The sequence below is a fragment of the Amia ocellicauda genome, chromosome 1, assembly GCF_036373705.1.
Source record: "Amia ocellicauda isolate fAmiCal2 chromosome 1, fAmiCal2.hap1, whole genome shotgun sequence".
In the NCBI taxonomy this organism is placed as follows: Eukaryota; Metazoa; Chordata; class Actinopteri; order Amiiformes; family Amiidae; genus Amia; species Amia ocellicauda.
Genome location: NC_089850.1, coordinates 36,724,472 through 36,741,118, shown reverse-complemented (window position 1 = coordinate 36,741,118; position 16,647 = coordinate 36,724,472). Strand labels below are relative to the sequence as shown.

At 40.6% G+C, this 16,647-nt stretch overlaps 1 protein-coding gene across 3 annotated transcripts in view; it reads right to left on the bottom strand.

The window, feature by feature from the left end:
* kif6 (kinesin family member 6) overlaps window positions 1–16,323 on the bottom strand; it is a 101,594-nt gene extending 85,271 nt beyond the window's left edge. For all 3 annotated transcript variants that reach the window (XM_066703395.1, XM_066703412.1, XM_066703403.1), the window contains exons 1-5: window positions 16,158–16,323; window positions 12,677–12,786; window positions 12,251–12,325; window positions 2,878–3,025; window positions 2,563–2,672 (exon numbers count right to left, since the gene is read on the bottom strand). In XM_066703395.1, the coding sequence (XP_066559492.1) occupies window positions 2,563–2,672; window positions 2,878–3,025; window positions 12,251–12,325; window positions 12,677–12,786; window positions 16,158–16,217 (503 nt within the window). In that variant the 5' untranslated portion in view covers window positions 16,218–16,323. The remainder of the gene's footprint in view (window positions 1–2,562; window positions 2,673–2,877; window positions 3,026–12,250; window positions 12,326–12,676; window positions 12,787–16,157) is intronic.
* Between the last annotated feature and the right edge of the window lie 324 nt (window positions 16,324–16,647).

Below are 16,647 nucleotides of genomic sequence, written 5' to 3'. Positions count from 1 at the left end.
CAACACCCATCAATTACAGCCCAAGTGTTCTGGTTAAAACAAGACACCTTGGGATTGAAGGGATGCCATGTGTGTTCACTCAACCAAGGCAAGAAAACAACATAAGAAACAGCTCTGCATTGCACAGGCCAACTGTAATGTTTTCTGGAGGGTTTAAGGCCACCCTGTGCATAATAAATGAAGAAAGGAGAATTAAATACAGCCTTAAACAGAGACAACTGGATTCTTGTAGAAAACCTTAATTACCACACAGTTTTACAATTCATTCCTTTCCACAACTATGCACAAACATACAGATGTTGTGTGCAAATCCCTTCTGCAGTTGTTTAGACTGATGTTCAAGAGTTTGAAGGCCAGATATGGGAAACCATAAGACCTAATTCATAATCATTTAAGTAAACAGAGGCAGGTACAGAAGGTAACCGGAGAATTGTGAAAGTATAAATATATACTTGTATAAGTATATTCTTTCTCTTGAGGTTAGCCCACCCTACCCCAGCAGTACCAGCCTTTGAGGGATCCTGAACAGTTAGCTATGACACAGCCCAGATAAGCAGTGATGTTTGGACTATTTGTTGTACATTCATTACCACTATTAATGTGTCCTACATATTCTATATTGGCCTCTGATTCCCCAGCTCTACATACTCTTGTATGGGGAGTTTTGATGTCATGCTTCTTTGATCTCTTGTAGCCATGCAAATCTCAATGCGTGACTCCCATACAGTTATTATAACAAGAATCTTAAGCACATGCAGCAATGAGCCATAATTTGGACTCCACTATGCCATTTGTTTGGTTGCAATAGAAACTCCACAAGCTCTTCAACAGGTTGTTCAATGTATGACCCCCTTTGCTTTCACTGGTGCTGATTGTCTTCGGATGTCTGCAATGTTGTCAGCACATTCACAGCTCCAGGCAGCAGGCTGACTTAACTACTTCTAGTGGAGTACGAGTTTTCCCTTTTTGAGGAAAAGGGACCAGGACCCTTGAAAAAAAAAATGGTCAGGAAACTGCATTGTCCAGAATCCACTGCTCTGGCATTAGTAGTTGGGGGGGGCGGGGGTGCAGAGCCAGGCAGTATATATATAAGGTGGCTGTGGGGAACATAGTTATGCTGTTCTTCCTGTCTTAGAAAACAAAGAACTTTCCCAACATCGCCTGGGGTTGAATAAACAACCCCCTGCTTACAGTCAGGACACTCTGACGTTTTGATTTGTAGCTAATTAGCTGAGTTGTTTTGTGATTGTTTGTTGTTTTTCCATTTATTTTATTTGTGTACAAATGCGTGTGACTGTTGGAGACCAGCCTGAGCGCCAATTCCTGCACTCCCCTGCTCAATCAAGGCTCTCTAACAGGGGTGCCAATTCTTGCACTGCCCTAGCACTAGCCTGCTGCTCATTTCCAGGTGAGAAGGTTCTTATATTTTTAGTGTCAGGGTCATACATGATACAGGGTTAAATGGATTAAAACCAAAGAGCAAACTCCCAATCCACCCCAACACGGCAAAACTGGAAAAGAAAAATAGTTTTAAAAAAAGAAGAAACTAAAAATATAAAATGCTCGGCACAGCAGGAAGCAGGCGCCAAAGTGACAATCCCATCACTTGTTCACAACATGCCTGAACCACAGCAAGACACCAAATGCACAGAAAGGGAGGGAGAGGAAAAGAGAGAGTGAGAGCAAATGGCACTTTCACAGACAGATCGAGGAGAATTAAGGGGAAAATTACTGCTTAGAATCCAAGGAAGTCATTCTCCATTCCCCCTGTGGTTTCCTAGGTTTCTGATGAAAAATCCATTCATTTTATTTAATATATATTTGTTTTATTTAATTTATTTTTAGTTTGTGGGACTTTCACCAACCCTCCAGAACAGATACTCATACATAGAAGTAAGCGGCTGTACTTATCTACAAAACTGGTACAACAGATGAAATTGAAAAGAAAATGTACGAGTCATGAGTGACACTGTTTTGAGTTTAATTTGAGTTAATTAAGACCAATGTGTGAGACTGATGGATTTGGAACATAACACCATGGAAGATGTTTTACAATCAATGTTTCCAGACTCCTAAAACAAAACAAAACTTTTGGGATTGAAAATTAACAAAACTGAAGTGACCTGATGTAAAGGTATTTGGAATTACAAGTGTGTTACACAATGTTTATTAATGATTTAAAGCCTTTAAAACTAGTGTCTGTTGATGCCCTAAGGAGATGCTGATGTAACAATAAACACAAGTATACACCTCTGGAAAAAATTAAGAGACCACTGCAATTTGTTTCTTAAATCAGCATCAGCAGCCATTCCATTCTATTTATATTTTTTATTTGGAATTTGGGAGAAATGTTGTCAGTAGTTTATAGAATTAAACAAAAAATGATCCTTTTACCCAAACATACCTATAAATCGTAAAACCAGAGAAACTGATCATTTTGCAGTAGTCTCTTAATTTTCCCCAGAGCTGTATATTGATGGTGAGATATTGTCAATGTGGAATCTTATTCTTTATATGTGCCAAATGAGCTAAAAACAAGACAATAAAATAGGAGAAACTCACGGCAAGTCCTCCAAACGTGTGACCTCGTGTCTGGGGTCCAGCAGGTCATAGCCACACTCATTGTAGATTTCCAGGTAGGAAATGTGGGTGGTGTACACTTTACTGGTGTCCTGCTCAAAGGAAGAGAGAGACTGAGAAAGAGGGCGAGGGAAAGAGGAAGGACAGGGCTGCGACACTGTGAGCTACACTCCTCCATCTCATAGTGAAGGGAAGAGAAAGGTTGCATCAGGTAGAGATGGTCACTTTGCTGTCAGCAGTATGTTACAGCTGAGACAGAGTTGAACAAAGGCAGGGTGACGGCTGGGGCCCACCTACCATGCTGAAGTTGTGGTAGAGGTAGGAGAGTGTGCGGGGGACGATGCCACGGTCGCTGTAGCGCTCCGGCCCCCCTGTGATGGTGAAGGTCTTCCCGCTGCCCGTCTGGCCATAGGCAAAGATGGTGCCGTTGTACCCCGCCAACACACTGACAACGACAAGAGAAGCAAAGGTCCCAAAATAATTAATTCACAGTACACATTTAAAGATTTAATTTCAATTAGGTGCTCTTCTTTGTAAAGAATGGATGAATATGTCCACAAGACTATCAACAGATGTTTTATTGATTTTTTTTGTTTGTTTCCAATTAGTAGAATGCAAACACAATATATAACAAAAAAGGAGAGAAAACAAATAACAAGGTGCTTAGTTTCAGAGAAGCTTTAAAGGGATCACTGACAGGGCATTAGTGACTTGTCCATATCGTGTTTCTGATTCTGAGGTAAGCCAGGGTCAAAGGTGGTCAACCTTAGACCAATCCACTTGAGCTTCAATTAACATCCCAGTCTGAACACAGAGCAACACCCTGCACTGATGGATGGAGCAGCAGTGTCCAAACACTCATAACAACCCCACAGAGGCTGCGTCCACATTCTCCACTGACAACACTGGAAATGTCCGGCAATTCAAGACATTAAAATCACTACTTATAATGAAAGAAAAGAAAACCGGTGCATCACAGAATCTCTGTCCTGTAATCTGCTTTTCAGTTCCCTGGGTTTTACAGTATCTATTTTCCAAACTCAAGTGTGCAGAAGATGTGATCATTAATGAGCAGCAATAGAAAAGGCTAAAAATGCAGTGGCCCAGTGGAGTTACTTAAAACTTGTCATGAATCACTGTGCTCATGCGGACGCATTTTTGAGACATGAATGTGCTTATATTTATATGCTTGTTTGTTTGTTTGTTTTTTCTCCACTTGAAGAATGCAGGCTGCAGGCATTTTTAAGAATAAATGTTGGACAAGCTCTTAATTCTTCCATGTGCTGTGTGACTCCGTTCTATTGGAATTATTTTAGCAAATTCCCCCCGAGGACTACAGCCATAGTAACCGATGGAGACAGAGGGGTAGTCTTCATGGGGGGCTTCAGGAAAGGGGTGGGAGTTTGGCAAGAATGTGAAAAATAAGAATCATGAATAAAGTAAAAAAGATTTTGTTTTTCCCTGCGAGAGGAGTTTGAGGCTTGTTGTTTTGTCTGTTTTTACAAAACAACAAATTTACTTTGATACTTTGGTTGGGTACAACTGATTAAAGAGCTGGGGGAACAGACCTAGAGAAACATGCTCAGCTTCCACAGGTTTTACACTCTAAGCTTTTTAGCATATGAATATACAGATTACTTCCAAATTATTCAAACTGCACAAAATGTTTCAAGCTTTCTATCAGGGCAAATCTAAAATGAAGCATGAGAAATATGGAAAACTTGGTGTACCCGTATAGTCATGTACATGAAACGATAAGGAGGTCTATGTACTATATTCACAGTGTTTCACGGTGTTGTTAACTTTATCAACAACTATTAAAAGAATAAAGCAGGAAATGCTTTCAGTTCTGCTGATAGTCTCAGTAACCCAGTGTTTTTAGGCTACAGTGTTGTGGTTAGGGCTCTGACATTTAACTGCAGGGTGATGGGTTTATATCCTAGCCGAGACACTCAACCCAGATTGTTCCAGTAGAAGAAGAAAAAAATTTAACTGTAAAAATGGATACCCAATGTAAATCACTTTGAATAAAAGTGCCAGACAATAATAATAACCATCATCATAATAATAATATATTAACTGTGTGAGAGCGAGAGACATGGGGAGAGAGGCTTTGAGGCTGGATGGTAGAGAGGGTGTGTGTAGTCAGATTACCACCACAAACTTCACACAAAAACCCAAACCATAGCCATCACGTGAAACCAACAGTCAGAATAATTCAGTTTAGTAATCTTTTACAAGGGAACAACTAGCTCACATCTGCAAGACAGCTTTGCATATTAAAGGTCAGATCCAAACACAAATTAAATTAATTTTGGGCAAACAACCTCCTGCCTTTTAATACATGATTAAAAAATAATTAACCCCCCCCCCCCTAAATGTAAAAATGTATAAAAAGATTAAGAGGTATTAGGCATATGAGACAAACAGACTCAGAAACTCTGCTGCCAGCACGTACTTGTCTACCGGAAAGTCTGCAGTCATTCATAATTTAAATAAAAAGACAACCAAACAAGACTGCCAAACTAGAATCATGTGACGTTTTAATTGAAAACATTTAACAGAAAAAAAGGAAATTAAAAAAATATAAATATAAATAAATAAATAATGAAATAAACTTTTTCAAAGAGCCCCCGCAGCCAGTTTCAGGCAGGCCGAATAAAAGTGCTGCTTTTGATTAGTGGAGTGTGCAGCACGCAGAGAGCTGACACGGGGTCGGGCTGATTTTGAATGTCAGGGCTAATGATGCGGCCTGGATGGCGCTACTGAAGCCTGGGCGTTTTCCTGAAGCTTGTTCCTGTTTACAGCTCACTCTTCCTTGGGACTGGCACAGTACTGCACGGTAGCTGGCAGCTCCAGTCTGGGTGTTTTTCCATTTGCGTTTATAGAATATAGCAACCACATCGTGTCTGACTCCACACTGAGTCGTGGTGATATTAGGAAATGTTGTCAAGACTTGGAAAGGCCTGCATGCCAATTCAACTATATTTAACCGTTGTTTTTTTGTTTTAATGTAAATTGCATTTGTATCCTTCTGCCCAGTTTTGGTTATAGCTGTGCGAAAGCATCAATAGATTTAATTGTGCTATTCTAAACTCTTGGAATAGCACCACAGGAATTCACCAGGTTTGGGCATTGCTACTGCAGATAATTTTCAACTCATTACCACTTTAGAAAAACAAAAAGAGACACTGAATGTATTATATGTATGTTATTGTACCAGGGTTGCAGACAGAGTTAAATTAAGTTATTTTGCACTTTATTTTATATCTTTTGCCATCATATAATTGCCTTTAACAACTTCTCGATTCTAATTGGTTGATGTAACTTGAGCAAATGAGCTGCTACAGAAAAAATATTGAAATGTTGACTCAGTGCGGGAGAAGGGAAGAGACCAAGTGGGATGAACCAATTGTTACAATGTAGCATCTTTAATGAGTTTATAGAGGAATCAGAGAACCTGTCTTCCTTTCTCCAACATTGGCTCCAAGTATGATTGACTGTATGTGTGTTAAATTTCACCCTGTAGTGTGTTGGTAGTGAATCAGAAAATGAATAGAATCTGTTTGTTGGTGTTGTTTATTGTATATGTTAAATAATGGCACATTACACAAAAAAGTATTTACTTTTCATGCAAAATGTTTATTTTAAAATATCTGCTCTACGTTTCTACAAATAACTGGCAGTTTTGAGGGGAAACAAACTAATTCAGTAAATGAGAGGCGTACTTCAGCTAGAATTTCTATATATTTATTAAACCATTATATTTGATAAATTCTCAATATAGTCAGTGTATTTCATCATTTCAATTAGGTATAATATTTTTATTTGACTTGTTTCTTCATAAGAAAGGATTAAGACAATGTTGGAGAAGCAAATAGAAGCTGAACAATGTACAATTAACAGACATTACCATTAATTGTGTTTCGGCAACTCCAAAAGCTGTTTAAAGATTCCAGATGCCAGAACTACATTCCTAATCTTCAGCATCTGCAACTGCCACTACATCTTCTCGATCAGACATGTCTCAAGAGAAAGGAATACATGCTGCCCATATGAAACAGCATTCTGTGTCATGCTAGAGGAAAACACTAATGATGGAACTTAACCAGTGAGAGAATAACTGTCCATGAATGTTGTTATCTGAAGTCCAGAAATAAGCTCATCAGTTTTCGCAGAGGGCAGACCCAAACCGACCCTGAGGAGCAGTCTAGTCATGCACTGACTCACTGACCTGAGTGTTATTATAGCCCCTGGTGTAAAATAAGCAGAGGAATCTGACCACATAGGCAAGCTGGTAGCTGATATAACAACCAATGAGTATCCCTACAGTTCTAGAGTAGACATCTTTCTAGTATGAACTGTCCAGTCTGAGGTATAGCTCATTAAATCAAGAGATAGTGTGGGAATGACCAGTAAACGCTGAGTCAGAGAACAGTCTAAACAGCAGCCTTATTACTAACACAATGAGACCATTGGTCCACTCATGCAATGAACCACTTAAGCCGTTTAGCTTGGCCCAACTTCTCTGAGAAATTAAATGGAGGGAAAGATAGATTCCTTATACAACACATCCACAGCTTACCAAAAATAAGACGCACACTCATTATGACAAGGATATTTGTGATCCTATTATCACACAAGGAATAACAATTCTCCATTGCAGGGGGCTCCCACAGTACTGCTCACTTACAATAACATTTATGTTTCATAGAGAGGGCATCCATGTCCACTACGGAGAGGAATACAGACATTGGGGGACTGTTCTTAGACTACTATGTATTATTCAGTAATTAGTTTATTAATTGTATAATTGATTAAATGTTTTGTTACATTATTATTTACACACACATTTATACATACTATATTTATAAATGGAATTTCTTTCAATAGTAAATTTCACGAATACCCTGAGAGTGCACCAGAGCTGTAATTCACATCTTCTCTTTTTTCGTGAGACAGAGAGCAAGAGAGAGAGAGAGGAAATTAAGAGCTCTGTTCAGATAACAAGTCTATCTGATCTCAGGAAATTCCAAGAAAATGCCTCGGCTCCTAAATCTCCCAGTTGAGAACAAACCCTTCAAAACCCTCAACAGGGCAAACGTAAACTGGCTCACTTCTCCCAGATATCTCTTCCCTCCTGCCTGCGGATTGAATGTCAGGCACGTTAATTACCTTCCATCGCAATTAGATCCCCAGCACAGTTTCCACTGCGGGGCGAATGGAATGGAGATGCATCAGCCAGGCAAAACGATGGACTCAAACACAACCCCCTCCTATAAACACACACACACACACACACACACACACACACAAACACACAAACACACAAACACACAAACACACACACACACACACACAATCTCCAATTTATCAAAACATTCAGAGTCAATTAGATGTGTGTTTAGCTAATTTACCAGGGGTAAGTGCCTGGAAAAATCAGTTACAGTGCCTCGCAGGGAAGACTAGAGGCCTTTTCCTTCCGCTCAAGGAGACAGTAGTGGAGTGTTTAATTGGCACACATGCAATGCCTTGGCTCTGCTTCGTGCCCAGACCCCTTCGTCACAGTCACAGACAGGGAGTGGATTATTGCCCGAGGAGATCCTTCACAGAACGCAATGCTTAATCTGGATTGCCCCCCTCCCCCAGAAAACCCCAAGAAGAATCAAACAAATATGCCATCCTCCCCAGTGAGGTGAGCAGCTCTGCGTGTGCCTGGTCTCCTTAATGTAGTAATAACCAGCCTGAAGGATATGCATAAAGGAAAGACTCACTCAGGACAAACCTCACTCACTGTGGCAACTCCAGGATTGCAGCAGAACACATTGTCTGAGTCAGAGTCACAAAAATATCGAATGAATGGATTAAAAATGAAAATCTGTGACCTAGAAATAGAGGGAGATATCCTAAAACACAGGGATATAGTCAAAATAAATAATAAACAAAGACATTTGACTAATTCTTAGTACTACAACGTGGTAGTTAGAAATCTAACGTATGGTTTAATTCTTCACCTACTTCACCCTACTTACTATATCTGGGGTTGTGTTTTGCTTAACATTAACATTATCTTCTACTATAAACTCACTCTAAGCTATGTAAGTTTTGTTCTTTGTAACTTTTTTTGCACTCCTATATCAATTTAGACTAGAATTATGTTTAAGAATGGGAGTTGCCTTCAAACGAGTCCAAAAAACACATACATACATGCATAGGGATAATACAAAAACCATCCCCATATTATAAATAAGAACAAAGGCTCAAAAAAACTAAATCAGAACAAACAAACCTATGTTTAGAAACACTTCATTAGAAGCAGATTTCCCTGTGACAGGAGAATCAGTACACTAGTATCATGAAGAGAGCAGTATCCTTAGAGTGAGTTTTAAAAGATTAAAAAAATATATATATAAATGTCTACCATACAAAGCCATGAACAAAGTTTGAGATTGTCAAAGAACCTTACTATTTACTAGTACTAGCTTTTACTTGCTTTGTTAACGAATTTCATTCCAGACAGGTATTAAACCACTGTGACAAAAGCCTGATGCCAACTCCAGGTTTCTAACATTAAAAATATGCTGTTCAGAAATTTTTCTTTTCAAATAATCAGACTAAAACAAAACAGATATCTGGCTTCACCCTGGGGGAAAGGGGAAGTGTGCCAGTCACTTGACAGATTATTCTGGGGTGTAAGAGATAACATTATTTATAATGATAATACACTGTAGAAGTGAGGCCGACAGGTCGAATTAGAGCTAACATGATATCAGACTTTTTTTTTGGGAGGGGGAGTCAGTTATGCATCGGAAACTTTCCACAGCAAAATATCTGATGTTGGTTTGTGTAATTTCAGATTTGACATGGGACTTCAAAGGGAGAGGCAGGGCTGCAAACATAGGCCATGTGGAGATTTACCAGGCATTCCCAGGGGGAGGAACATCAGAGAGAGAGAAAGCAAGGAGGAGAAAGAGAGTGAGGGAGATAGTGCATCTCATTTCACTGCACAACCCAACCCTGCTGGTGTCAGAAAGCCAGCGTCGTAGTTCCCTTACGCAGCAAATATCAGGCTAACAGGCCTCTCCCATCTCCACACCACCCTGCACCACATGACAGAGATCACATGCACAGTGCTTGGCAGCAAAGGGGCTGGTAGAGGCCAACAGGGCTTTTGAAGTTCTCCTTGACAGATGCCCTCTGTGTCTGTCTCTATGGGGGGAGGGGGGGGGAGTGCAGGGGAAGGGATGAAATGGTGGGGGGGCATATGCCTTGAGATTTTGCCTGTCCAACTCAATCGAGGATAATTACAGACCATGCTCTCTCTGAGAGGGTGGGACCTTGTGCGTTTCAAGGAAAGACACAATGAATAATGCATTTTTTAGCAGGCATCTCTAAATAAAGCTCGCTAAAAGATTGCATGTTTCACTGAAGTCTTTTATATCTGACATTGAGTTTATAAGGATTCCCCGCAATGAGTTTGGTTGCTAGATGGATTACACAGAAAGAATTCCAGGTCCAGGCAAGGTGGGTGGGAAGGAGGAGGAGAAAGTGTGTTGGCCAGCAAGAAGACATTTTCAAAATGTAGATTTACTGACTTTCTATATAGATACTTTGTCAGCATTTGGTTTTGGAAGACTTTCAAGAATCAGCCTGAATTTTGCATTTCAAAATACAGGAGAAGAGTCATACATGTTCATGCATCAAGTCCATCATTAGCTTCCAGCAGTCAACCATACAGTTCGTGGGAAACAAAAGGAAGGTAGCAAGGGAGGAATCCACAATTACAGTGAGGGGAAAAAGTATTTGATCCCCTGCTGATTTTGTATGTTTGCCCACTGACAAAGAAATGATCAGTCTATAATTTTAATGGTAGGTGTATTTTAACAGTGAGAGACAGAATAACAACAAAAAAATCCAGAAAAACACATTTCAAAAAAGTTATAAATTGATTTGCATGTTAATGAGTGAAATAAGTATTTGATCCCCTATCAAATCAGCAAGATTTCTGGCTCCCAGGTGTCTTTTATACAGGTAACGAGCTGAGATTAGGAGCACTCTCTTAAAGGGAGTGCTCCTAATCTCAGCTCGTTACCTGTATAAAAGACACCTGTCCACAGAAGCAATCAATCAATCAGATTCCAAACTCTCCACCATGGCCAAGACCAAAGAGCGGTCCAAGGATGTCAGGGACAAGATTGTAGACCTACACAAGGCTGGAATGGGCTACAAGACCATCGCCAAGCAGCTTGGTGAGAAGGTGACAACAGTTGGTGCGATTATTCGCAAATGGAAGAAACACAAAATAACGGTCAGTCTCCCTCGGTCTGGGGCTCCATGCAAGATCTCACCTCGTGGAGTTTCAATGATCATGAGAACGGTGAGGAATCAGCCAAGAACTACACGGGAGGATCTTGTTAATGATCTCAAGGCAGCTGGGACCATAGTCACCAAGAAAACAATTGGTAACACACTATGCCGTGAAGGACTGAAATCCTGCAGCGCCCGCAAGGTCCCCCTGCTCAAGAAAGCACATGTATAGGCCCGTCTGAAGTTTGCCAATGAACATGTGAATGATTCAGAGGAGAACTGGGTGAAAGTGTTGTGGTCAGATGAGACCAAAATCGAGCTCCTTGGCATCAACTCAACTCGCCATGTTTGGAGGAGGAGGAATGACCCCAAGAACACCATCCCCACCGTCAAACATGGAGGTGGAAACATTATGCTTTGAGGGTGTTTTTCTGCTAAGGGGACAGGACAACTGCACCGCATCAAAGGGACGATGGACGGGGCCATGTACCGTCAAATCTTGGGTGAGAACCTCCTTCCCTCAGCCAGGGCATTGAAAATGGGTCGTGGATGGGTATTCCAGCATGACAATGACCCAAAACACACAGCCAAGGCAACAAAGGAGTGGCTCAAGAAGAAGCACATTAAGGTCCTGGAGTGGCCTAGCCAGTCTCCAGACCTTAATCCCATAGAAAATCTGTGGAGGGAGCTGAAGGTTTGAGTTGCCAAACGTCAGCCTCGAAACCTTAATGACTTGGAGAGGATCTGCAAAGAGGAGTGGGACAAAATCCCTCCTGAGATGTGTGCAAACCTGGTGGCCATCTTCAACAAATGTCTGACCTCTGTGATTGCCAACAAGGGTTTTGCCACCAAGTACTAAGTCGAAGGGGTAAAATACTTATTTCCCTCATTAACATGCAAATCAATTTATAACTTTTTTGAAATGCGTTTTTCTGGATTTTTTTGTTGTTATTCTGTCTCTCATTGTTAAAATACACCTACCATTAAAATTATAGACTGATCATTTCTTTGTCAGTGGGCAAACGTACAAAATCAGCAGGGGATCAAATACTTTTTCCCTCACTGTAATATTCAGAGTCAAGGTTTATTTCTGTGTTTGGCCAGTTATTATCTGCATCTCTCTCTCTGTAATTGATGTTTTTGTTGCAGTTTTATTACAGATACAGATAACACTGCAAATGGAAGCTCCTAGATACAACACATCTCAGAACATCGTAATAAGGACTATACACATGCCCTCCACCCATACTCAAGCTTGTCGTTCCTTGTTAATATAGTCTGACTGTCACAGTTTAGTTGCATTTCTGCTTTTGCAGTAATTCAGCTTCATGATGTTCAGGGTCTGATACTCCCTGATCCTCACCTGTCAGCCACAGGCTTGGCAATGTGTTCAAAGATGTCATCCTGTTGGGCTCCTTGATCAAAAACTTTTTGAAACCTGTCAAGGCAGGACACAGATGACACAGTGAATAAACACCCACAGTGCAGCACAGTACACAGGTGCTATAGTTTGGAAGACAAAATGGATGTGTGTGGTGAGGTAGCAAGTGTGCTAAAGGATACTCTATATCAGGCATTTGGCAGCTCTGTTCCTGGAAAGTTGCACAATCTGCTTGTAATTCATCACATTTTTCATAACTGAATGAATTACTGACATGGAAGACATCACATGTTGCTACTGACTGAAGACTACAAGCCCTGAAGGATCTTGCCTCACCGGGACCATGTTTGGAGACCAGTGATATAGATTAATACAAAACAATTTTCTAGTAGTTTCCCACACACTCACCTGAACCTGTAGTTCTCCTTCTTGTTATTGACGAACCCGTCTGCCAGATCCCGGGGGACCAGGAACTCCAGGCTGCAGCCTCCTTGCTCATCATCTTCCACAGAGTAGACCTGGCAAAGACACAATCCCCATCACTCAGTACTGCCCACTCACCACACATTTGAGGATCAAATGTTTTGCAGCTGGAAGCTCCCACTTGACCATTTAATTGAATTTAAAACCAAGACAAGCCAAAAACAGTTTTTTCAGATCAAGCTTTCCCAGCCGAGGAACAAAAAGGCACTCCAGTGTGATTGTGGGTCCTGGGTTCATGGTCTTGTTCATAACAAGGTGATGGTATACGTTTTGTTTACCATTGTTGAATTGCTGACTTGTATCTTAAAGTGAGTGTTTTGGCTAACATAATTTCAAGTACTGTAAACCAATAATAATAGTATGCAGTGTCTTATATAACAGCAGATAAGAGGACTGTGTAAGTAAAATAACTAACAGATAAGATGCAAAACTATCAAATTGGTTGTACAATTAGAAGGTAAAGTAATTCAAAAACAGGGAGAATATACAATTGCCTCTGCAAGGGCGTTCGGTAATCTAATGCAATATCAGCCACAAAATGCAGCCTTGCTTTAAGAACAAATAACAGCCCAGTGTGCAGACAGCAGCTTGTGTGAGGGGAAATAACTGTGAAGCAAGTTCTTAGGGCAGGATGGAGTCAAAGTCTTATAATAGAACAACAGGATTCTAAAATCAACACATAATTCAATAGACAACCAACACCTGTAGCCCCAAACAAGATCAATGCGATCACAGTGTTTAGATTTAGTAACTGAGTTCTACTGTACTGTAGCCCACAAAGAACATAGACACCTACAGGTAATGAATTACATTAATTGATTGAGGACACCAAGCAATGCACCAGCTGACACACAAGATACAGGTCAGAATTGGGGCGATTTGCCCCTTGTGACAATTTATATATGAGCCTCAAAAGCCAACCTAGGCACAAAAAAATGTAAGCTCCAAGCTAGATCTAAACACAAAACCATTTCTAAAAATACAGAAACCACCAATCTGACGCCACTCAGAGCCAAGAAACATCCTTTCTTTGCAAATAACTCCTGTGCAATCTGTAATTTAATTGATGGAGGACAGAAAGTTGGATGGAAAGCCGTCATTTGAGTTTCATGTTTAGACAGTGATACACTATCATCTGCATAGAAGTGGAAGCTGAAGCTGATGCCATGCCTTTGAAAGTAATGTAGGATAATAAGGGGCCCAAAACAGAGCTGGGACCCCCAGAGAAGACCAGTATTGACTTCCCTATTCAACTGACATGAAAAGGCTCTGATAGATAAAAGCATACAGATTTCAAACAAAGAGCAGTGGCCACAATGCGGTACCCACAAGCTATTGAGGCACTTCAAAAAGGTATTATGATTAATTGTAACAAAAGCAGCACCACGGAGCAAAAAATTAAGAACTTGTGGAAATATCCTCTAGCAGAATAGACTCAACTAGTGACCCTTCAGCAGTTGCAGGGGTAGATTAATAAAATGAGACCCCTGTAAGATAAAATGATTACAATATTTTGGATATATCCCCTTTAGTGTCTACCAATCCAAGCTCTCACATATGGAACATATTTAATGCATTTCAAATTATGGCTTGAGTCTGCCTCTTGTCTTCAATGAATACAGAAATAAATAAACATAGACATCATTGTTCTGTACGAGATCATGGGTTTAAGCATTGGGAATGTTGCTGGACCTTAAAATCCAGAAAACCAATGCAGGCCCAGCCCATGTTCTGTAGAGAGTGATATTGACACCCTCCATATAATGCAATAATGCTCCCATTAGTAGCTCTGGTTAGGCAATAAATACTGATTTACATGGTCTATCCTGGGGGTGGAAAGGTTTTTGGTCCATAGCCCAGTTAATTTCCACTCCTGTGTCCAATCAAGCTGTTTTTGACCGGTCTGAATAGGTTTACAAAAGGAAGACAGGCCTCCAATACAGAACAGTTTAAACAGCTGTCAAGAAGAGTGGCATAGCCCTTAAAGATATTCCCCAGACTAACACTACAAAGCCTGAACACAGTCTGCCAAGCTGTCTACAGTCTGTAAGAGAGCCAAAAGCAGGCTGCAGCACAGTCATAAAATTACACCCAAGGAGTGCTGGACTGCCGCTAATCATGATTAACACTTTTTTTTTGTTGTTGTTTTGTTAAATTTAATGCTAACTGATATTTCACAGGAGCAGAAGTTTACATACTCATTTATCGGTCTGGAAGCTCATCTGAACAGTTATGCGTCTCACTGATTGACTGATTAGCTAGCAGCAGTATGGGTTATTTCATTTCTCCTGTCCGCCTAACTCTGCGATTGTTTGATAATGCTTTTGTTTGTTTCTACAGGCAGCACGAAAGCAATATGAAGAAGTCTTGCTATCAGGTGTTGACATGCAAAATCTGAACTGATGATAGAAGGAGAAAATGGGACGGTGAGACAAAGCTTTACAGCAATACATCCTGTACTCATTTGACAAGTTATTTCATCTTTCATTTCATTTAGTGCAGCAGTTCACCTGCATCGCAATGGTGGGAGGAAAGATGTGGCATTGGAGGACACTCATTCATTTGTTATATAATAAAATTAACACATTCACACTGATTTAAAAACTTACACTAATTAAAGTTATCTTACAAGAACAGAGCAGGGAATCATATGGTCTACAATATAGAAGCTCTGTGATTAATATTTGTTTTTGTGTTTGTGTGTTACTTTTCCTTTAACGCGTTAGCAATGTTGTTGTTACAATAACAAAAAATAAATAGCCTTCCTAATGATAAGAAAAAAGACAGAACCTTCTGAGAAAAAAGACAACTTGTGAGATTAATCCTGTTTGAATAGCACGAAGATGCACCAACGACAGCCTTGCATCTGACCATTGCTCGCTAGCTCCTCCTGCACAGAGGCTATATGGCCTGCGTTTAAATCCGGATGGTTTTCCTTGTAATATGGTGATTTTGTGCCAACAGTCAAAGAATGTCCTTATTGCTAAATCCAGTTCGATTACAGCAATTCATTTGATCAATTCTAAAGAAGCCCAGTTATTAATTCTGACTTTTTTTCTCAGAATATACGCCCCTACGCGCCCCTTTTGACAAAGAAAAACAAAGCACTCCCTAGGTGGCCCTAATACGCTTCCGTACTTTTAATAATTAATAACTGACCATTAGAATATGCAGAAGCCGAATGTACAGTATCTTGGACCTGCAGCTTAATAAAAATGGACGTTTCAGTAATGCAAGATACACATCCCAATGTAGTAATTAGTTTACACCTGGTCAATGAATCAATTATGTTACATATAAACTGGGAAGTAAGGCCGCTTCTGTAGAGACACGGTGGCAGAAGTCCGAGCAGAACTGTGCCGTCCGAACCGCACACGGGTTCGGCGTTCGGTGACGTAGTACTCACCGCGCTGGCTTTCTTGGTGGGTTTGACGCGGGCAAAGATCTGGATAGTCTGTTTAACCATCTCCTTTCGCTATGGGCAGGGGGCATATAAGTCGTTAAATATCATTAAAACTAAAAGTGAGTTTTCAGAAGCTCTCCCAATTTCCCTACTTGTATCTTGTTTCCAGCGGTTGCCAAGGGAACAGTACGCAGCAGCGTGCTCCCTAATTGGCCCGCGAGCTCCACTCCGGAATGAAGGCAGCGACAGAGCGCTCTGATTGGTCGCTGGGTTTACTGACACAACCTGCGAATTCTGCACTTCCATTTCAAATGCAAGGATCTGCACATGTACGCATAGACACACAACATGCCCCTTGGACAGTAATACGGTGTGCACTAATTCGATATATAACACACACAAAAGAACAGATAATTACTATAGTGTAAATACATAGGGGTCAGGGTACAGTTCTGGATGCATTTGTTTCACGTGCTTGTGGTGTAGGAAGTGA